Raw genomic sequence first — 24553 nt, 5'->3', positions numbered from 1 at the left:
TGCCACAGTAATGCAGGTGGAAAGATTCTATTTTGTTGAAGGAAAGAAACATCTAAAGCAAAACTGCGTATACAAAAAAACACGGGTGACCGCTCCTTCCCATCGGAAGCAGATCTGAGCTAAGGACTTTCATTCCCCTTTCACTTGCAGTTGTGCTAAGCTGGAACTGCAGGAAACCCAGGTCCCCGCAGTACAGGCACGCTGCTAATTACACACAGCTCGTGCACGCTTCCAAAGCATGACCACAACCTCAGTGCTACAAGTCTCTGTGGAAAAAACCCCCAACAATACTAAACAGTACACATTCATGCAAAAAATGTTTCCAGTGATGGAAACAAAAGCAAAACCACATGAATTAACAGTCTCTCCCTGCAAATAAACAACAAAGAAATAAGTAAAATGCCTCTTTAGTATTTCATAAATACACACATTACTTACTAATTATGTTGTCAAGCATGCACAACAGATACTACTCTTCTGGATAAAAAACAAACTCAACATTAACGATGAAGCTGTCTGCTCAAGTTTCACAGAAAGACTGCCAATAAGAGCATGTCTAATACTATAAAATTTTATTTCTTGAAATAAAGCCCAGATCTGTGGATGTTTGGAAAGATTTACAAATACCAGAAACACCGAACCTTACAAACTACTCAAAACACTAAAAAATTAAGCTTGAAGTTAGCTAAAAATAAAAAGAATCGAGTTGCAAAAAATCACAAGTCTAACATAACATTACCCATGAACTAAGCTGTCCAGAGAGCAGTGGCAGCAACACCAGCAGACCTGTACTCCTTTGCAACACCACAAGATGCTTTTCAGTGCTGGCTATGCTATAATTAGAAATGTTGCTATGTAAAATCTGCATTTTGTGACCAAATACTTTAACTGCATTTATACTCTGCACACTGTTGACACTGGTATTGCCTGCCATGGCCAGAAACATAGACCGAGCCTGGTCCCAAGCAGGTCTTTTCTACCTCAGCACCATATTAGTAGATTCAGCCATTAAAAATTCATCAAGAAACGTTGCTGATGTGCAGCAAGTCTGTAAAAGGATATGCTGTTAGGAGAATATGTACCACCATTATTCGGAAATCTGTGTAAGTACCCTGAAATACATCCATCCATATTAAAGGCTATTAGCATTCCATCAGTATCAAAGGAACACACTTAACAGTACCAAGGTCACCAGGCTGAATTAGTATAAATGGCACCAGGCACCTAACATGAGGTACAGCAGTCAAAACACAAAAGCTACTTTGCTGTCTGAGGTGCCCGTTGGTAGAGGTAGGTGCTGATGCTGGCTGTGCAACTGGGCTCAGCCTCAGCTACTGTGCATATGAACTGTCGAACTCACCTACAACGTGCTGCCAAATGGACAATCCACACAGGGAATGGGAAGACCAGAGAGCTTTCATAAAACAGAAATCAAACAGCAGAAGGACTACAAAGTCATTGGGAAAATGTTGGCTAACCATAGGATACAAATGTCACATAAAGAAAAAGGGAAAAGGGAAATCTTCTAAGAAATGCAGTTTTGACTACAGAGCTGCTGTATTTGTGAGAAAATAACAATTTTTAGTGGAGTTTCCACCAGTGAGAGCAGCTTGGGTTATTCTTTACTTCTCCACTTTTTTTTTTTTTTTTTTGTAGCAGGTATCATCCATTAATATCTAGTTTTCCAAATAATTACTTTTTACATTGAAGCAATTACTGTTTAATGGTTTGAGGAATATGCATTTCTTTAATACTGTCTGTTTAGTTCTAATTAACATGAAACTGCTGTGTCATCCGGTAATACCTTGGACTGAAAGGATTTGAAGAATAATTATGAGTCCTGTGAAGCAGAAAGTGGCAGAAAGAGACCCTGGAGGCCTAAAGCAGGGAGCATGAGATCCCACTTGTACAGAAAGAAAATGTACAGTTCAGGTACATAAACTGTATATCATACTAAAAAGAGCTGAAATCCACCCAGAGCAAAAGCTTAAGTATCCTAGGTCTTGGATCATGTCTAGAAACATCTTTCTACCAAGCTGACACATTTTGGATATAAGTAGCAAGGGATTTGATCTCATTTTTAGATCATGTTTTCTTTCTCTACCTTGCCAGCAACTGTACATATTTCCTAGATAGAACCTTTAGATGACTTAGTCAAGGGATACCTGAATTCTGGGTCATTGGTCTAGGTTGAACAACCCTTTATCTAGCAATGTCAAAACTGAAGCAGTTGGTGGCACTCCCCAAAGGCAGCACTTGTAACACCTAAAAGCATCTGACTTCCTTATCCACGTCAGAGGCACTCATACGCTCAGTCTCCTTCTGAGCATCTCCACAGAAGATGCATATGGCTTCATGGATCTATTTGTCCTTTTGGACACACTCCCAAAGGTTCCTTCTTCCCAACAGTATCTCCATCTAACACTCCCAGAGCACTGTGTGCAACCTGTTCACGTGCTTAAAAAAACTTGGATTTAACTATTTGTTTTCTCCCCAATGTATTCTGAACAAGCAAACAACCTAGAAATCAACTTTTACAGCATCTTCTACTACAGAAAAAAATACAGACAGAATGGTTATGTCCTGTAAATCCAGGACAATAGTGGAAATATTTTGTATTTCAGCTGGCTTCTCACCTGCTCATTTCTGTTGTTACTGCTTTGCCTAGCCTAAAGAGCACTATACAGATAGACTGATTTGTAAACAAAGTGCAATATATGTAAAGTTTGACAAATCCATTATCCTAGCAACTAATGGGCAGGGAGTTTTATAGCATCCCCTTTCTTAGTATTTGTTTTAATTGTTGTTTCTATACATCTTGCTCTTCATTGCCCTAACATAGTATGGTCCTGCTATAGCTTGAAAAAAGTATACCTGTGGAATTCAAGCAAACTCACAAAACCAGTAATTCTTACATCAAGACTCACTAACCAAACTCTCCAAAATTCTGTTTTACAATAACCTTTTAACACAGCTTCTACCAGAAATTCTTTCTCCTTAGTGGACACTGGCTTGAGTTGGGCAACAATGGTGTTTCCTTGGGACTTTTCAGTCCATCATCCTTACAGTCCTTCTCATTGCCTCCTTTCATTAGCTATGGAGAGGAAAGGAAGCCCTGCTTCGGCCTCAACATGGGATGAAGACAACCACCATAACCAAATTTCATGATTCAGAGCTTCAGCCAGTCCACATAGAAGTCAGGAAGGAACCAACATGAAGAATCTTCTTAAGAATTTGGTTGGCAAATATTCTTCACATGGAGACATAAGTGGGTCACCATCAGATATGTAAGTGGAAAAGAGCAATCCCAGTCAAAGTTAATTTTACTTCCACCTTCCTTTGCAATACAGGAGATGGCTAAGATCTTCCAGACACGTTACATAAAACCAATTCACTGCACTCAGGGCAGCACCTGGATTTCCTTTTGTCTCTCCTTGCAACATACAGAACGGGAAATACAGAGACTGGGAAGTTGCCCGTCAGCGTTGGCATCCCCATGGTACAGAAGCACATGTCCTTCCAGCCCCTGGAGAAACCTGTACCAGTGCAACAGAAGATTTTTCAGGAACTATCAATGCTTTCACCTAACCAAATTATTGAGCTCAACAACAGACTACTGTTTAACAATAAGATGTATTCCTTCAGCAATCCTTCTTTGACAGAATCAATCACCTTCTGTATTAATTTTAATGAAACTATGACAAGGTTGTATTTCCTGGAAAGATTATTTCAATGAGGAAGAAAAAAAATAATAAAATCTATATAGGGGCTTGAACAGTTTTTCCCCAAGAAATGTTTATCAAGCATGTCTTTCTCAGATTACTAGGCATAATTTCAGTTCCTCTCTGCAGCAAAAGCAAGCAGCACCTAATAAGTGTTTCATTCAGTAATTCAGACACTTTATGTAAATTATCATCATGCAAACAAGTTTTTACCTGTGCTCATGCACAAGAGAAAATAATTATAATAATGTATTAAAAAGTTAACTTGCCTGCAAACTCTAGAGTGGAATCATTACAGAAGCTTTAGGCATGGTTAGTGAATATTTACTGGGATCAGTGAAACACAATTAAAAAAAAACCCAACCACAAAAAATCCCTCAGTTATTTGGCGACAATTTATTTTGGCCAGTTAATGCTAGATACAGATCCTAAAAAGGCAAAAGAAAGAAAAAAAAATAATTTACACCTCTTCTTATATGTTGGCTCACTGTTTGAAATTAAAATTTCAAAACCTAGCTTACACAAATATTCACTGAAAGAATACCCCAAAATCAATACAAATTTCTTTTAATATTGTTTGTCTTTTAAACCAACAATACTAGTTACTCTCGACAAATGGCTAAGTTTTGCTGCAATCCCTTGGAAGCCCTTTATCTCATCGTCAATTTTTCTTTTCGATCAACATGTCTGGGCCTTGTTCCTGCACGCAGTCAGCAAGTCCAGCAATAAAGTCACTTTACAGAGCAGTTAAGTGAATAAACTATTATAACTTATTATTCAGAAAGAAAACAATACAAATACTATAAAAAGATTAAGTCAGCCTCCAAGAAATCTGTAAAAGTAAATCACGTTTGATCATTTAACAAATTATAAACATCTAGCAAAGATTTTGCTGTTTACTTCAAAACAAAATAAGATAAAATTACATATATGGAAACTGTGTTCTCTTTGTAGATGCTAAAAACAGAAATGATTTTTTAATTAATCTGTTTATCTTCTTTCTGTTTCTTGTTTTTCCCAATGCTCAAATACACTTGGCCAGAAGAAAAACCACATAATTAGGAGTGACATGTGACACCATAGCTGCATTTTTGCAATGTGTATTTTCTTGTTACTATTTGTTACACAGCTTGTCTGAATTGTCACACAAAATAATTGATCCTTACCTTAAACAATGTATTTTCCTTTATTTACTGAGAGAAATGTGATCTTTAGAAATAAATAAATCGTTCTGTTACAGATGGGATGCCAGACACCAGCAAGCTACTGCCAGCTTAAAAAACAAGGGACCATTCATAACTACAATTCATATTCTGTTCTCATTCTTCTGAAATCTTGGCTCCCCTTTTGCCATCATTTGTAACTGTCTGTATGCTGAAAATAGATATCCAACAAACAATGCTGTTTAGCCCAAGACCAACTCCCTTTATAGCTGCAGTTTAATCTAAGCAGTGTTATTATCTTAAAGCCCCAGTCATACTAAGTAGAGCCTTTTTGTTTTACTTTAGTCCAAAATACAAACTTAGGTCCCCCCAGCATTGTTCACTTCCATAAACTAAATCCTAAAGTGTTTTTCTTGTCAATATTACAAAAGCCCAAAATTAGCTGCCTTATGTCTCAGTCGAAAAATCAGATTTTTTAAATAGTTAAAACCTAAATAAACTATGAAATAATTCACTAAACAACACAAAAGGTAATGAAATAATCTGAAAGAAATATATCTGGGGGACAGAATAAAAAGCAGTTCCCCCAGCAGAGAAATACAGTCATCTCTACAGCAAAACACGGCAGCCATCCAGCAGTTTCCTGCTAGGATTAATCAAAAATGTTTCTAAGTTTTTTGGGTTAAAATATGTAAAGTTCCCAACGGGAACTTTATGAGAGTACAGTTTTTCTTACTTTACTCACTTATTCCACAGAATAAGTGCCTTCTCAGGGGCAGAGGAACTATGACTATTTTAATGTTCCGGCATTGGCAGGCAAATGACAAAAAATAACCACAGGAAGACACAATCACACCACTCAATCACATACAGGATATCCAGATTTAAGTCCCTGGCCTCCTTGCTCGATGTCTTTCCATAGCAGAAATAACGAAATATCCCACTCACAGCCCTAGAGAGATGATTATTTGTGTAAAAACATGTATGAAGTGCTTTTACAGTCAGTGTCTAGGAGATAACCTCAGTCTGTTTTCAATTAAAAAAAACGACAAATATTCATTCAATTGAAGAACATCTTAAGTCCCAAACTTAGCGCAACAAGGTTTCTCACTTAGCTTTACTCATGGTACTGGGGACAGTAGTGTAGGTAAGTGAACATCCAGCTTTCCACTAAACCTCATCTTTATGAGCACCTCACACTTTCCAAATAAAGGTTTGCAAGTGATTCTCTCTCAGGTAAAGAGAGTATTCGGCAGTGATATCAAATTAATTCTGACAATGTCTTTGTACAAACTCTGAAATTTTGGTATTTCACTTTAAAATTTTAATATAAATATGTTGGTTTCCTATAAATAGGAAACAAAATATACCATCTGTTCATGATTCAAGAAATGTATTGTGATGCAGTCATACTCCAAATCTCATCACTATATATTAACCTACCTTGATAGACTCAATTAATTATAAAACAGAGCTTAAAGCTTATTTCAGGTCTTACAGCTGTTGTAAAATTTGGTAACTCACTGTTGGGACGACTGGGATGAATTGTTGGCAAATGTACTCAGTATAACAAAACAGACCCAGTGTTTTCTAACAGTTTTACAGAGAAAGCACATGAGGTATAGCATGAACGAGAAATAATGACACACACACATATTGAGAGACAAAAGTGTGAAACCAGAAGCATATTTGATACATAGAGTACGCACAACCGCAGCCTCCCTTGGGCAAGGAGCTATTTGTCAGGTATCCATCTTGCTGAGTAAACAAAGCTGGGTTTTCCTTTTGAAACAGGCCCCAATAAACACCACTTAAGCCCTCGCTTAAAGAACAAGACTTCCACTTTGCAGGATCTTAAGTAGTAATAGCACAAGCACAGGCCATCACACACAAACACCATCCTAGCATTAAACATCCAGCATCCAGTTCAACCTGGTCAGCATGGAGATGACTCCTCTACAGAAGAAACACGATATGATTCCTGAATCTCAGAATTACCACTTTCTTTAATTCTTCCCTGCAGAGTCTGCAGTCAGCAGCATGTCCTTTTCTTGTCTAAATGGGCTTGATTAAGGACAATCCAATACAGCAGCCAATTAAAAATATAATTATAACTTAGTCATGATAAAATCATTTCGGTTTGAAAAAAGGATTTTTTTGGTTGATAGAGAGAGAACACGAATCATCCTCTATTCTATTTCACAAAATAGCCATGGAAATTTTGTGTGTATGAAAACTCATACACCAGCACTTTGTACATGAATTCAGATGCACAGACACACTAAAGAAAGGAACGCAAGCTAGTACTAACAGCTCAAGTGTCAATTTTGGAAACAGTTGTCTGGACTGTGCTTTTAGCCAAGGAAGCCTTTACATCTACCCTTCTCCAGCTGCTCCTGGGTTACTAACGCTTATATTCATTCAAAATATACAGAGAAAAATACTAGAGAATTTTTAGTCAAGGCTAAAAGAAGGAATTATTTTTAAAGAAGTCTGGAGGAAGGAACATATGGGCATTAATTTTTCTAAAGTTACTCAGTACTTGAATTTCCTCTGGGTAGGGGAATTAACTAGCACAAACTTGTCAACTGCCTAATTAACAATGCATGAATGGCATGTCCAAACAGCTATGAGCAGATATGTTGCATAAGCGTAATAAATTAAATAAATAAAGGTAAAATGTTATCTTCCATTCTTTTATCACATGTAGTTTCTCCCTATCAAAAAGCAGCAGAAAAAGCTCTACTATTGACCTTAACTGTACCTTAACTTAAACAAGGTGTAGATTCAGACAGTTGTTAATGAAAAGACATTATTTAATGTTAATTCAATCACATAGCTTTCATATACATTCCCACAATATCCTCATTACAAAGATAAAGATTTGCCATTATTTTTCCCCTTTGTAAAGGGTCAGATACAAATAGGTTTATGGAATTTACTTTTCAAAACCATAGAAAGCCTACTTGACAAATATAAAAATGAGATTTATAGTGCAAGGCATAACACATGTAAAGGGAAAGGAACCCACATGACTTTCAGCACTACAGCTATATTTGTTAGGACAAATAGGTAAAAGAAAAAATTCCCATGATGCCAAAAGAAATTAAAAAAAAAAAAAAAAAAAAGCAAGTGATTTCATCTGTGGCCCCAGTTCAGGACTTCAGAATCATTATGCAAAGCCAAAAATATTTTTTTACGATGTATCAAAGGGTCCTGCACCCAGCACATGGTGAAAGCCTTATCTTTGCTATAAGCCACAGTAACCCACTCATGCCCCCACAAGTGCTGCTCATCCCTTCTGAGCAGACACCGTGGGTGGCCAGTGTATATGCTTGCCAAAAAGCCCTCAACCATTACAAAAGTCTTATATGTTTCCTTCCTTTAACTGTTATGTGTATTTGCAGTTGTACTTGGTCCTTAAAATCCTCACTAATTTTCCACCTGCAAAACAGCTCATAAGAATTATCTAGAAAGTGAACTAAAGCGTATTTTAGTGTAATTATCAAAATTTATCTTCACAGCTATTCTCTGTATAAATACACTTTAAGAGAGTTAGCAATGGTAAAGTAAAAAAAAAAAAATACAAGTTCCAATAGCTTCAGGCAAAGCTTTTTGAGATAAGGAAACCATCCATTGACGCAAGATCAAGTAGAGCAGAATCTCAATTTATGTTAAATAAATCTAATCCCAGCCTGTTAAAGAATGACGTGTCTGAAAATAAAGACGCAATACACATAGTTCTACATGTCACCAAGAAGTCTGCAGAGAAAGAGCCTTAATTCTAGAATCATATTGAACTACATCACTGAATTTTTGTCAGGGTATCCCATACACTGACATGCTGCACAAAGTTGGAGCTTTTGCTGCAATTATTAGTGTCTTTGAAAAACAGCAGCTCCTGCTCAAGTGGAAATATTGATTCCTTTGGGATGACTCTTCCCCCACAGTACTACATTGCTTTAAAGATGCAATTATCCAACAGAGACAGTTTCACAGTAACTGTCACTAAACAAAACAAAGCTAAATTCAGGGTCCTGACCACATGGATTAGGACAAGGACAGGAAAAGCATTTTTGCCAACAACCACCTTAGTGATATCTCAGAGCATAAACAAAACTGTCAATAATGCTGGCCAGAAATCTAACCCATTAAAAGTTTATTTCACAGCTTTCTGCTTCTTTCACATTCCCAATTTTCTGGGTAGTATCTAGTAACAGACCTCTATCTGTGGCAGAAAGCAATCAGTTTTGATCTAGGATGGCAATTCCCAAATTCCTAAAAAGTTACCGCTGACCAAAATTAAGATAAATCCTCTTTCATACTTAAATGGCCTCACATAGGTATAAGTTCTGTGTGAACAGTAAGTAAAATGTCCTCTAAGTAATAATGTATATTTTTATATATTAACATGTATGTATATGAATATATATAATAAAGGGTAAATCCATAAGTAATAATGTCCTATATAAAAGACAGATCAAAAATTTATGGGAAAGTCACGATCTATACAAACTATACTAGCAACTTTACCAAAGTAAGAACAGCTGTACCGGGTTCAACCACAGGTCTCCATAACCCTTGTCTCCAAAAACTTGTGCTGTGGGATGATTAGAACAAGCACATTACACTTCTTCTAAGAAGTCTCCCAGCATCCAACTACCAAAAGTCAAATCCTTATAAGATTCAAAATACATAATAACAAGCACTACAAATAGGTGTTTACAGGAAATCAAACAGGAAAAAAAAATAGTCACATGCAATATTTGCTTAGAGCATAAACACAGGGCAATGACATGGTGTCTTCGTAGATTGTACCTTTGCATCATCTGAAACCTGGGCTATACCAGTGGCCATACGGCTACCAGCATACAGCAGGAAACGGGCACTGAGCACTGTCTTTACAGAACCAGCCCCATAGTCCAGCATTCATAATACCCTTCCATAAATCTCTGCCCTCTGACCACACAGAGGTTCAGCTGTGCATGCTTCCCCTCTGCTTCCCATGAGAATGCACGCTGGCTGGAGAACTGCAGCATCGGAAGATGGTCCTTCAGCTGCAGCCCTCAGCAGACATCACCCGGATTAAGTACGCTTGGCAGACTCCAAACCTGTCCATGCTTTTGAGACACTGGTTCAAATATCATGCCTGCGCCCCAGCCTTCGCTTGTTTTTTCTCTATAGGGCACCACGTGCATCAGCACCTGAGGCTGCCAAAGCACATGACAAAGATGTAATTATATTGTCCACAATTGTTGCCTTAGAAAAGACATATTTGCAGATTTGGACTGTAAGGACCAATCACTCCCCAGGTTTCCTCCTGTCACGCTCTCGCAAAACCCGCAAGCAAGGTCCAAGAACAAGCCAGGGCAGATAACTGGAACTCCTGTTTGAGCAAAATACCACTGGGACCAAATCTTAAAGTGAGATGAGGAAAGAGAATATTGGGGACTTAAAAAACATTTTTGGAAATATAATCAAATTGTTACACAAAAATTTACTTTAAACCCCAAATTATTTCAGTTACCTTCTGGTGGTGGTGGAGGGAATTCCTCTGTGTCCATCCTCGTGTACCCACTGTGCCTTTAGCAGACTGAAAACCCTGCAAAAATGAAGGGAACATGTTTTGTAGATGAACATAATTTCCAAATATTGAGACACTCCTTTTCAGTTTGGCCAAGCTCATATCTATTAGCTAATACCATTATGAATGAGAGGAAATGTGCCTGGATTCTTGCTTCAAAATACATCTAGTCCAAATTTTTATGGACACAGCCCTCAGTATTGGATCCAATTCTTTTAATGATCTCAATAAGCCAGCTGAAAAAAGATGACATTTTCAAACTCTTTGGTACTCTGTAGCTCCCACTGTGACAATCACAAGCAGATTACTAAAGCATGTTATGTCAGTGTCTGTTTGGAGCATATATTCTGTTTCAAAAAGTTCATGAAGGGGAGAGGGATAAAAACTCTAGGAAGCTCATCCATTCTGATGATGCTTTTCTCCATTTGGCCATCAGAAATCACAAGTTTTAACTATACACTTAATACACAGCTTCTTCTTTTCTTTCTGGCAATCTTTAAAACTCCACTTAAGCACTCTCCTGAAGAGAGTGAAGTACCAGGGAGCAGTCTCCTGAGCACCTTCTCTTTCCTCCTTTTCTCTTCAAATGTCACCAATCTCATGTTTCAAGGAAAAGAATAAATCTACAAAGTATTCTCATACTTTAGTCCTGAATACACACTGGAAGAGAGCAAAGCCCAGAATCTGAGAGAGAAATTTTCCTTCCTTCCACATAACAGGACTTAACAGTGATATTCCAGTATCTTCTGGAAGGAAAAGCTGCACCTGTTGCATTGAGCAATGCGCACACTCTGCCCCAAACCCATTTTCGCTCTAGCTCAAGAGACAGCATATCAAAAAGATAGATTTCAGAACAAGGCTGAGGAGGAAAACTTTCCAAAAGCCATACGAGACAGTGCAAGAGACAATGCTTAATTTTCTGTCCTACTCTTGAGTGGTGTGTAGATGTTAACATTAAGAAGCTACCACTTCTGCTGGCAACAGCACACAAAACAGCTCAAGCCCTTGGAAAGTCTCCATAGCTGTAATATGAAAAAAGTTGAAGGAGGTAGTGAAATTCAAGGTACAATGGAGAAATAATAAACTAAATTATTTGGGCTACAGAGGTAAAATCAACTGCCACTTACAGAAGGTGGCAGTGAATGGAAGGAAATGCCTTAAGAAAGAATCCAACCTTAGAAGGTACCAGGCAATTTACCTCCCTGACATCAGGTATGCAAGGACAGACGTGCCAGGAACGATAACTCTGGTAGTGCAAGATCCTTGTAGGATGAGACAATTCATAACTACTTGCATTCTCTAAGCATAAAAAATTCTCATTTAAATTGTCTTAAGCTTTGGTAATTCTTAACCAAGTCCTAGACAAAACCAAGTAGCTTCAAAGCCAAGGCTCAGAAAGGATTCATACACATATATAGCATCTGTCTATAACACAAAAAATATTCAGTTACATGCTTTCACTGTACAGTGTCCCTTCTAAAGACTTTCTCTACAATTTATATCTGCAGAGCTCAAAGGCGTGTTCCTGCTTACAAACGTCTGGAATGCATTTTGCCACACCAAAATTGTCAGCCAAAATGAGGGGGGAATATGGTTTGAAGAAAAGGCTATTTTTCTTTATTCTTTTAAAGTTCAATCATCACTGGAACATAGATTTTCAAGTGTGAAACATGCAATAACCAGCAAACCTCTGAAAGTCAGTTTCAGCACCCCTTCCAAATACATCTTTAAGAGACTAGCTAAAAGGCCTTCAGAATATTTTTTTATTTAAATGATGTAAATGTTTAAACATCTGTGGAAGTTAACTTCAACGACAATTTTTAAAATCAGTTTCTTCCTCACAAGCAAATACTAACTGCAGGCAGAGCTGAGCTATGAAAGTTTTCAACTTGTTTTCCATTTTGATCTAGCTCTACAGTGACATGCTTTGAATTGCACAAGAATTGTGCTGAGGAAGGACACAGACCCAGTGTTAGAGTCCTAGCCACTGACCTGCCTGCTCCCATCTGAACAGTGCAGTTATTCACAAGAAGAAAGATACACTTTCCCACTTAAGAATGCCTTAGGGCTTGACTTATAGATTGAATTAATTCATCTTGAAGTTCCACATATTTTTCTCTACTTATTAAACACTGGGAAAAGCATTGCAGTAGCAAAGAGAGTTTGTGTATTGTACATTACAGTAATACCCATCATAAAAATAAAATAATTGTCATTTTACGCAGCAGACAGCACACTGATGAATGATCTCTAGCAGCACCATATTTCAAAGAAAAGTTTTTCACTCTTCTGTTGAGAGGCAGGGGAACTAACTCAGGTCAAAGATGTTTAAATCAAGATTAAGCCAGATAATTTAATTTGACTAGCAGCATATGGCACAGTTTACTCTTGTAGCTCAAGCAGTTTCCCCATTGATTCTGCTGCTAACAGTTACACACCACACAGCTATACAGGTGCATTGAAACAATAATCATAGAAATCACAGCTCAAATTAAGCTGAAAGGGACCTCTGAATGTTCTCTCATACATTCAGGACAGGTGTCTTCAAAATTAGATCAGGTTACTCGGGGCCTTTTCCACCCAAGTTCTGAAACCCTCCGAAAGTAGAGTTTTTACCCCCTCCCAGGGCAGCCTGCTCCCGTGTTTAACCAACCACTCCAGGAAAGTTTTCCCTTGTGCCCAACTGGAATTACCGTTGCAGCAGCTTGTGGCCATTGTTTCTCATTATCCTGTTGTGCACCTCTGAAAAAAGGTTGGCTCTGTCTCTTCTTTGCAACGCCGCCTTAGGGAGCAGAGGACTGCAATTCAATCCCCCTCAATCCTTTCTTCTCAAAACCACACAAACCCAGTTCCCTCAAGCCTCTTCTGACCTGTTCCCTTCCCCCAGCCATGGCAGTGACCTTCACTGCATTTGTTCCAGTTTGCCAGTCCCTCACTTGCACCTAGAGCCCCACACTGAAGTGACCACTGAGTAGGTGGTACTTAGTTTAACATAAAATTATTTAAGAAATTGAACAGCTATGAGCTTTTAAGACACAGAATACTAAAATTTCATTCCAAAGGTATTTAAAAGCTGCAAATAGAAAAAATGGCCTATTAAACATGAAACGTGAGCTATTATATGCATGTGGATTGCATTTTAAAATTATTAATCTGAATAACAACTGCCCTGACTTACTCTATGTGACACAGATGTTATAAAAATACAGAGCTTTTTTTCCATATAAAATTGACTTCTCATACATAGTATATCCTCTATTTAATGACTCAAATGGCTCCCTTCCAGGCTCCACAGCAATCACAAAAACACAAGGACAGAAAGAAGCTCTTGAAGTTACCTAGCCCAAAGTGGAAGATTTCCCATGAGCTTCCAGGTACCCAACCAATTCACCTGACTCGGTACTCATCACCTTCTATGCTTCAGATGTGAACAGAGGTAGCAGTGGCTAGTGTGGACCACAGTGGTGGTCTAGATTGCCTCCTCCCCATCTCTTCCCCCACATTTCACCTGTGTACCCAAAGTACAGCAGATGCAGGGAGAGAGGCTGAGGAGCATCCAGTTATTTTTATGCGAGGCAGGTGACCCACTCTGGCCAAAAGACTGGCCCCTTACCTCCCCTGTCTGCTTCATGATGTTTTCACCTGGTCTTTTCCTGTCAAACTGTTAGGAGAAACGGGCAACTCTCACTTATACACACTGGAAGAGGAAGGAGCTTTCCAACTTTGTAAGTTCTCAGTTTAACTGTCCACTTAGATTGGTTCAATGACTAACCTGTTATATTTGAGCAAACCTCAAATATTCCAAGCCTAAGGGACTAGTGCTGTTAAAAAACAAAAGCTATTTGTAGCAGGGTAACATGTTTTTATTCCAACCATTTAGCTCTTAATAAGTTTGTCTTTAAAAATCAGCAATAACCATCTTAAATGCATGCATTTTCTTAATACACTGCAGTATATTCAGGTCCTCACCAAGTTTGTAAAAATTTCTAAATTTTAAATTGACAATTAAGAAAAAAATCCCAAGAAATTAAAATACCACATTAAAATCAGATGTTCCTGGGAGATGTTCCCATGCAGAGAAGTCCTACTCAGTCAGATCTCAAGCGGCACTCACACCAGAAACCAGAAATGGCCAAGTGTGAAATGATCCCCAAGAATAGTTCCCAACACTTATTTCAAATTTTCCACCAAGAGCCCTCACCTTTGACCATGAAAGATGGTATGGAAGGAAGTGGGAGTCTGTGATGTTCCACAGCAGACCTTATAACCTCGGAACACTAACACCTAAATAACAGAGGCTGGTGGCCAGGCATCCATGAGACTGAAATACCGATTCCACAGTAAATTACAGTTTCAGCAAAGAAAACAAAGGCACCTCTATACTTGTTCAAAGACTACAGAAGAAAGTCAGTGCTCCTGTCTGTGTCATGGTTTCCCCTCTCATCTCTGGTAAATCCTTCTACCTCCAGGACTAGGTTTTTCAGATACAGCTGTGCATCAGATTTCGTTCAATAGTTTCCTTTAATTGTGGGATAAACAACAGACCACCACTTCTCATCTACAGGAATACAAATACTGATCAACATCTGCATTTCCACTTGATTAAAACTATTTTCCAAAAGTCATCACTTGTACATTAGTCAGTAGGTAACAGAAACAGGACTGCACCAGACTCCACCAAAACTACGAGGCAGTACAGTGTTCAGACTTGGTGGCACAGTACCTATACACTGAGCTACAAAGGGGCACACACTGCCAAGTTTTCTAGCTCTACCACCTGAACTGTAAAGGCAATGTACCTTCTCTTTAAGGAGTGCACACTGTAACTGCAGCGACATCAGGATTCCTCACTCTTACGCTGCAGAAAGAGTGAACCAGTGAGCATTTTTTAATAGAAAACAGAGAAGACGAAATGAGGAGACTGATTTCCAAGGAACTGTGACTCATGGAAAAAGCTTAGTGCAGGCAAGCTGCAAAGTAACTTCTTTGAGAAAGCCTGGAAGCCTAAAAATTAAATAAATAAAACCAAGAAGAAACCATGAAGACAAAGCCCATGAACATCCAAAATCCTCTTGCTGTAAAGTCACTTACTGATTATTGCTGTGTAATGCCTAATTGAGTCTTCTTCCACCTATAACTACAAAAGTCCCACTGGGAAGTAAATCTTGCTGAAATTTGATATACAGACTCTTCTGAGGGTGCAGAGAGGCAAGGAGATAAAACACAGAGAAAAAGATGTATAATTTTTTTTTCCTATACCTCAAGATGGCTCTGTTATACAGAAAAAATAAAAACTGATAGCACGATCTGTTCTCCATACAAGACTATTCCTAAAAAAAACCTAAATTCCACAGACTGTGTTTCTTAAGAGATGTTTTTATACTACAGTGGGCATGAATGAAGCAGGCATTTATATTATGACAGCTTACCATCACATGCTGGAAGCCATAGAAGGCTATATCAAGGCCAGATCATTGTTTATTTTAATGTTGATTTGGTTTTATTAATAGCTGACAGTCCTGTAGTATACAAATGTTATACTTTAAATTTAACAAAGAAAATTACATAAATCATAAGCAATGGAATAAGGAACTGCATAGCTTCAAGTAGACAGTAAATATGAAGCCCAGTTCCTTGCTCAGATAAAAGTCAGGGGAAAGTCTATTAGCAGCTGCAATGCAAACAAGGCCAGACCCACAGAGATGCATATTTTCCAGACTGCATGCAGAATCCGCTTCCCTAAAAGCTACTGGGCTTCTTTTTCTGCCACGCTTTCTCACACCAAGCAGCTCAAAGTTACAGAACTACGCAGCTGCAAGCCCTGAACAAGAAGCTATCTACAGGGACACCCCAAGAACATGGCTGAATATTGGTTTTCTGATCCTTCTTTTTAAAGGATATTATTTACATTTCTTCACCTCGAGCAGATTCCTGCCTAGTACATCTCAAGGAGGGGAAAAAGAGGAAGAAAGTAATGACCACATTTGCAGATTTGTCTGAGGGCTCCTACCCACAATGAAAGCAGAAAGCACTATGGATTTTTTTAATCCATTTTAAATATTAAAAAAAAATTAAAAACTTATGTTCTTCCCCTCTACAGAGTATTATTGCAAGGCAAAATACAGTCACTGCTTGATAGACTCATTCAGGTTCGCAGGTACCTTAGGAGTCATATAGTCCAACCTGCAGCTCAAAGCTAAGTCAGCTATGAAGTGAGACCAGGCTGCTTTATCTACGGAAGTCTTGGAAATCTCCAAAGACAGACTGCACAACCTTGCCAGGCAACCTGTTCTCCTGCTTAGTTGGACAAACATTCCTCTTATATCAGAACTACCCTTACTTCAGTTTATAATCATTGCCTGTTGTCCTGCCACCTTCTTGACAGATAACCTGCCAGCAGGCAGGGGCAGGCTGCCATTAGGCCCCCATGAAGCATCTCTTCTCCAGGCTGAACGAGCCCAGCTTCCTCAGCCTCTCCTCCAGGGTAGTGCTACAACCTCCCGACATCATGGTGGCCTTGTGTTGAACTTGCTCCAGTTTATCCACATCTTTCTTGTATAGAGGTGGGGTATGGACACAAAGCTGGATGCAATACTCCGGGTGGGGTCTGACAAGTGCTGAGTGAAGGGGAACCCTTCTCCTTGGAAGAGATCTTGCTTCCCACATCTGCTGCTCTGCCTTCATCAATGCTGAATTTCATTAAGTTCCTGCCAGCCAGCTCCTCCAACCTGCCCAGGTCTTTCTAAATGACAGCCCTGATCTCAAGCATATCCACTGCTCATCCTCTCCCCCAGTTTGATGACACCCGCTAACTTCATAAGCAAGGGCTGGTCAACTCCCAAGTCATGCATAACACTGAACAGGACGCATCCTATGACAGACAGCTGGGACACTCCACTGGTTACCAGCCTCCAGGTAAGTTATAACCAAGTAGTCACCTCTAAACCCAACCATCTCACCAGTTTCTCACCCATCTGACAGTACACTCACCCAGATCATAATGACATTCTGCAAAGACCTTGCTGAATCCAACACAAACACATGACTTTATTAAGCTCAGTAGCACTATACTTACTTTACAGATCGGAAAGCAGAGACTTAGAAACATTTAAGGAACGAGATGGAATATGGGTAAAAAGTTATTGAAACAGGGAAGAGCACAGGTTCCCAAACGAGCAAGTAGGGCACCTGACTTTTAGCAAACAAGCCTTCGTTCCTGCCTTTTTTTTTTGCAACTGTTTCAATACCCAAAGGAAGAAGAGAAGCATCACCCCAGGTTTTGGAGGCCATCCTGGAGGTTGAGTGTGCTATAACAAATTGCTAAATCCAAAGAATTAAAAGTGAATGCTGGCGTCACATACTTTTAGTCATGACTGATTTGTTGTTGTTGTTGTTGTTTTTCCATGCCACACAAACTAGAGGACTGTGTTGCTGGTTCAAGACCATGATCTTCCACATTGTGCACACAAACAAAATAAAAATATATGAATACTAAGAGCATTTTACTTAGTTTGCTCTAAAAATTATTGTAATCAAGTAACTTCACCTGGAAAAATTATCAGATTTCTGAATTTCCTCTTTTAAACTTAATCTAGATTAGTCCCTTTCAATATTGAAAATCAAGTGTTACCTTCACTGGAAATATCCTCCCCAAGATTTCTATTTTTAAGTCTGAGAAGATCCTTGCAAGCTGTATAACACCTCAGTTGTGATGTAAACCTAAGTATGGTTTAATTGCATACATATTACCACATACATATATACATATTACTGCACATGTAACTAAAATTATTATGCAGAGATTTTATAAATGTTTTTTAATTAAAAAATGCACCAAAATAGTCATTTACTCCAGTAATTCTGATCAGCCCTTTATATAACATACAGTATTTCTGTCATCGGGAAAATGCCACCTCCTGAAACCTATTTTGATTCCCCAGCAAATCAAGTTCTTAGAGTTCTTAGCTTAAAAAAAAAAAAAAAAAAAAAAGGCAGGGGGGAATGTTTTTTGTGGATACAGCTGATAAAGCATATTTCCCCCCTCCAATTGTACTTCATCCCCACATCCACCACGAAAACAGAAAGTCCTGGTCAAACTTACATTAAATCCATGAGTCCTAGTTTTACAAGGCGCAAGTTGTCTTTCAAGATACTGATGACAACTGATGAAAATTTCCGTCAGAAGCTCTTTCCAATGATACAAGTGAAATGATACACTGAACTGAAAATTCAGTTCCTACCACCTTCTGCAAACCTAGTACTGATAGAGACACATTTATTTTCAGTCCTTTGGGTACTGCTGTCCTTGGAAAAGTAACCATACTCTTTCTCATCAAGGACAACCCATTACATCTGATCATTATCCAACTGAATAAATTTATTTCACCTGATCAATAAAGTTACTAAGAATATAAATACAGACTTTTATTCCTGTTTCTAAAATATTTGGAGTAAAATATGGCAATACATTTCTAATCATAAATTAGAATCATAATGCATGCTCTAGAAAAATAACACAATTTTCATTGATTTTCTTTTTATAACACAAAAAATGTTACTCAAATCAGAAATCCGGTAATGCAGCTGTTAAAGCATCAATTAAAGCGAGAAAGAAAAATAGCAATAGCTCCTGCACAAAACAGCCCTCATCTTCAGAAAACATATAATGGAAGGCAGTTTTCCATGGAAGTGTAAGTTCTGCATCTAGTCCTAACCTCAGTCTACACTCCTTCCTCGATTTGGAAATGATTGAGGAGGCCTCTCTCTTCTCCACCTTCCAAAAGTGAAGTTCTTAAGACTCAAATTAGTCAGTCCATGGCTTGTAACAACATTGAACATTATGTATAAAACTCTAAAAGAACACGGAGGGTGAGACATTGATTGTTTTAAAGTAGTGAAAAATACAAAGTCGAGAGACATAAGCTCAAGACTCACTGTGGTCCTAGCAGGAGATCTAAATATTGCCATCTACTTTCCAATAACTGATGATCCTGTTTTACAGATGAGGAAATAATTTATATCCCCTTTCTTGAAATGTCTAATATATATATATATTCTGTATCACAAAGGAAAAAAATATTCACATGATCTCTGCAATCTTTTTGAAAGCATTTTGAGAAAAGAGATTAGAGAACAGAAACAAGCATGCATGTGTGACCTTGAGCTTGGATCCTAATAGTTCATATTCATGGTTCAGTCCCAAGTAACAAGTATTGAACAGTACAGTAAGTCACTGAAACAGATTTTTCCCAAGATAATGCCCCTATTCAGCACCACCTAAGTAGAACAATTTATTTTGCGCTAGTTAACTGCTTCACCCACGCATTTGACATTAAGCTTCAGGCTTCCTGACTGAGCAGCAAACATGTAGGACATGAATCAATGTTGTGCAGTTATGCATCACTTCCCACAGTCTTGCTGATTCAGGAAAGTCAGAATAAATGCGAATCAAGTTTATGATCTAAACACACAAGTTTGAAGATATATTCTTCAAATCTTGTTTAGCATTACTTGTCATCACTCCATTAAAAACAAGTTGTACTTTTACATGTCCCTGGTTTCAAAATAAACTGAGGTATTTTGGTGCTAGTAAACCTCAGATTCTTTACCGTAAGAAAATGTCCAAGTGATTTAAATTTCAAAAGATGCTAATAATGCAGCAGTTTCCTGCCACAGATATGTGACAGGCCTTGAGTCCCAAGATTTGCTTTCTGCAAATCACTTACAATAATGTTACTGAGAAAGACGTGAACACAGGAAGTGCTAAGACATAGTTGTATAGTTCCATTATGAGAATTTTGGGTTATCTTGCTCATGTTCATCCCCTCCTTATTATTAAGAACACCTCCTCCGCATAGCATGCCTGCGGTCTCCCTAAGTAATTCTCAAGCTTCAGTTTATGAATCCCTGATAACTTCCAAGCATCCAGGCTTGCAGCTTTTCCACTCTTTAAACTGCTTCTAAATTCAAAAACTAATATACCAATATTAATTTTCCAATAACAGATGTAACAACAACAAAGACTTTGTACGAATAGGAACAGGAGTGGAAAAAAATATCTGTAATGAATTCTGATTTTAACAGAAGAAAGTCTTTGATATGAAAAATGCCACCCTCAAATGTTGTAGAATATATACAAAATGAAAGACTAATTCATACTACTATTAACGAAGCCCCATTTACTGCCCCGGTATAACATATAAAATGTTCAAAAAGTAAGACGCACTTGACAATTGCATTCACAGCATTTAACTTCAAAGGAAGTTTCTCTAAGGAGCAACTGCTGCAACAGATATTCCACATGAAGCATCTGAGGATAGTATGGAAACGCACTTGTGGCTTAAAAAGCCATCAGGAAGCTGAACTTACAGAAAGCCTGAAAAATGCCCTTAAATTTAGAGGCCATAAGAAAATTTCCCATGAGATCCCTTCTACAGTTCTAAACTAAAACTGTAAAATGGAAAGACGTAATTAAAGAAAAAGGAAAAAGTGTAACAGAGGTCACTTTACAGAAGCAGGAAGAAAATTACTATCCCACATATGTAAAGATGAAGGAAATAAGTTCTACACACTGCTCATTTCTCCATCACATACAGACAGCAGTGCAGTATTACAGATGCATGAATAAACTGACAACAGCTCTGCAGAACACGTAAATTTTAATCTGACAGTCTGAATTAAAACTACTCCTCTTCCTCCTGGACTGCAGAATTTCTTTCCTGGATTCTTCAGAAATAGACTGAAGTTTATAAATTTTCTACAATAGATTCTAAAAATAATTTCTACTTTACACAGAAGCAGTTAATAGATTTCCTGTTTTACAGATGAGTAATTTACAATTCCCAGTTGTATTAAATTCCATTAACAATTATGACGTTTGACAATAGCCCTTCAAGGTTTCGGACAAGCTTGTTGTCTTCCTTCAAATGTTTATAAACTATGCAAGGAATCCTAAACAACTCAGAATCGACTGAAGAAGTCCTCTGGTGTTGAGATTTCTTCATAGCAAATTTGAATAAATACCCTCAATTGTAACAGACATGGAAAACAAAAGACAACCCCTCCTCCAGCAGTAAGTAGTGGTGTCCTGGCAAAAAGAAAAAAAACTAAGAAAATCAGTGCAACACGGTGTATGTATAAATTGATAACCAAGAAAACAGACAAACAAAGAACAAGCTCTGTGAAAAATAATAATAGACTGAAAGATACTAAAAAACCTCTAAAAGTTGTGATGTCTAACATTAAAAATTCAGCCTACTCAGAACTAAGGCTGTACCTGACTTAAGACATGCTGTACAGCTACTAGGTTTAGGATAATCAGAACCTATGAGTAGCGCAAGGGTTTAGACCTAATATTTCTACACAGTGTAAGTCAGAGTACTTCCACTGAAGTTAAAGGGCTAGAAGAAAAAAAAACACCACAAGATGCTGAGGTATCGGGGGGTGGGGGTGAGGGGGGTGGGTGTGTGTGTGGTGTGTGTGTGGGGGGTGTGTGTGTGTGACTCTAAATACTATTTCTGTAATACTGTGGATTAATCACAGCCCCTGGTCAGAAGAGTGCTCATGGGCATGGAGGGAGGAAACCACGTCCTCAGTACTTTGGTCTGCTCACCACTGACCTGTCAAAGCAAATAGCACAGGACTTGCGTATTTGGTCTCAGTAACGCAGAGCTGTGGTGCCAGCCTGCACACACCTGTCACACAGTACTACGGCTCCTCTCCATATCCCGGGGGTATGAGCTCCCAAAGCCCAAATAGGATCCTGCTGGGTCCTGGCAGTCAGCAGGAACTGCCGGACAGCACGTTCCTCAAGCATCTAGCTACTTCCACAGTCCTTTCTCCCACCACATGCACCTGTGGACATCAGCCGTGAAACCCCCATGTGCTGGACACCCAGTGCCAGTCCCATCACAAGACACTTGTCATCGCTCATGTAGTAGGTCATGTCTCATGCACAGCCCCACAGGTAAACCAAGAAATCTGTAGGCTGTGTTATAAAAGTCTTGAAATCTCACTGTACCTCAGAAATATCAGATTTCAAGGTAGTGTCTAAAGAACTACTGTACATAACCAGATAAACACATGTAACTAGTTCATGAGCTACTGAGCCCGAGGGTGGTGAGGGGGAGACAAGATGGATTAAACAAAGCAAGTCAGACAGATTATCAAGATCAAACAGATCACCCAAGTGAAAAGAATGAAGGGCCCATTGAAGCAAACAGCTGAACAGCCAGAACCCCTGCCTGAATAATGGGCTAGCAGCTGTAGGCACCCAACATGTCCCATGTTCAGGCAACAAAACCACGTCTCCCGAGTGCCAACAGGAAATTTTTAAAATGTAATACTTCATTTCTGCTGCAGAACGGATTGCTCACTGGGGTTCACTGAGCAGAGTAAAGGCTTTGGGAAAACATTTATTTCCTTTACAACAATAACAGTCACATGCTAACATACAGTGGTGTGTCCTCACCCTATTTACTCAGCACAAGACAGTTTTTAAACAGTCAATCTTATTGCCTGACTCATGCAAAAAACACCCCAACATTGTATCTTTTTATGATAACACTTAAACTGAACAACTGAAACAAAAAAGATACTATTTACACTGCAAGTAACAACTTAAAACCTGCTAGCACAAGATAAAAGCCATGTTCTTACTAGGTCTTTTTTCGGGGGGGAGAACAGGACTGAGCAAATACATGAAAGAGGACAAATTTAGCACAGATTAAATCTTTTTTTGGTCACAAATACAAGCATCACACGAAGGCCTTTAAAGGAAACCTTTGCTATGAGCAAATTATCGGTAGCAGTCTTTCCCAGCACCCGGCATTGCCCGCTGACAGCGCTCGCCCAGCTGAATTGACTGACCAATCTTCTAAAGCTGCCTCTGCCTTACCGGCTAAGAGCGGGGCATCTCTCAACAGTAACTATGTGGTCCGGGATTGCCACAGGCAACTATGTAGCTCCACCACTATTTGAAGTATAAAGTGCAAAGCCAATTTTAAAACCTCCTTTCGAAAATAAATAAATAAATAAATATGCAGACATGGACAGTTGTTATCGTGCCAAGGTGGTTTTCGCCTGTTTCAAGACTGCCAACTCAATTGCAGATCCCAACGACAAAGGTGGTGTCGAACGCAGTTTTCAAGAAGGGGGAAGGAAAGAGTTTGGATTTTCCATAGCCTTGTCCGCGCCTTACGAAAAGGAGAGGGATGCCGGAGCCGGGCAGCCCGAAGGGTCTCACCCGCCTGCGAAAGTCCCCGCGAAAACCCCGCGGAAGAAACTTCAACAAAGGTCAAGAGCTACAAGTTCGAAAACGGAGTAACCGGCCTTGACTAAAGACCCTAGCATCCCCGCTGCGGCGACTGGCAAAACCTATTTAATAACGCGTTTTAAAAACGCGGGTTTTCCTCTCCTCCACCCAGGAGGGCAGAGACCCCCCCGCTGCCCCGGGGACGACGAAGGGTGTCCCCGCACCAAACACCGAGCCCATCCCCGACGGGCGAAACTTCCCGTGACTAACACCGCGGCGGGATCCCGGCGCTCCCCGCCGGCTGCAGCCGCGGCGGGAACACCCACCTCCTCCGCCGCGGCCGGCGCCGCCGCCAGGAGCTCCGAGGCCGCCGCCCGCCCGCTCCGTCCCGCCGGGGCTGCAGCGCGGCCCCGCTCCCGGACGCGTCACTCACCCGCCTCCCCCCGCCCGGGGGTGCCGCCGCCGCGCGGAGCTCCCGAGCCCGGCGCGGGAGCCGCCTGCCCGCCCACCGCCGCCGTTACCGCCTCCCGGGGCCGCCGCCGCCTGCTCGCTCCGCCCACCGCCGGGCTCTTCGGGCAGCGCCTGCCGCCATTGGGGCAGCGCGGGGCCCCACCGCCTCCCGGTTGGCGCAGCAGCCCGCCGGTCGCGGCGGGGCGGGGCGGGCGGTGGCGGCGGGCGAGCGTCGTGCTCCCCCCGGCCCGGCCCGGCCCCCCACCGCATTCCTGCCGCCGCACGTGATGCCGCCGCCCGCCCCCGCGCCCCAGGGGGCAGCTGCGGGCGGTGGGCGGCCCCGGGGGACAGGGAGGGCCGGGGGTGCGCGGCCGGCGGTGTA

The 24553-nt window shown here is 40.0% G+C and overlaps 1 protein-coding gene across 4 annotated transcripts in view; it reads right to left on the bottom strand.

Annotated features, from left to right (window-relative positions):
- The window catches only part of ARHGEF10 (Rho guanine nucleotide exchange factor 10), a 117087-nt gene extending 92846 nt beyond the window's left edge, over nt 1–24241 (bottom strand). For 3 of the 4 annotated variants that reach the window (XM_055810700.1, XM_055810703.1, XM_055810702.1), the window contains exons 1-2: nt 24155–24241; nt 10413–10487 (exon numbers count right to left, since the gene is read on the bottom strand). In XM_055810700.1, coding sequence (XP_055666675.1) covers nt 10413–10449 — 37 coding nt within the window. In that variant the 5' untranslated portion in view covers nt 10450–10487; nt 24155–24241. Of the gene's footprint in view, nt 1–10412; nt 10488–24047; nt 24108–24154 lie in introns of those variants that run through there. The other variant, XM_055810701.1, reaches the window with a different exon arrangement.
- Nucleotides 24242–24553: the final 312 nt, after the last annotated feature.

Source organism: Falco peregrinus, chromosome 7 (assembly GCF_023634155.1).
Source record: "Falco peregrinus isolate bFalPer1 chromosome 7, bFalPer1.pri, whole genome shotgun sequence".
In the NCBI taxonomy this organism is placed as follows: Eukaryota; Metazoa; Chordata; class Aves; order Falconiformes; family Falconidae; genus Falco; species Falco peregrinus.
The sequence above is the reverse complement of the archived record's forward strand: the minus strand, read 5'-3'. Positions and strand labels throughout refer to the sequence as shown.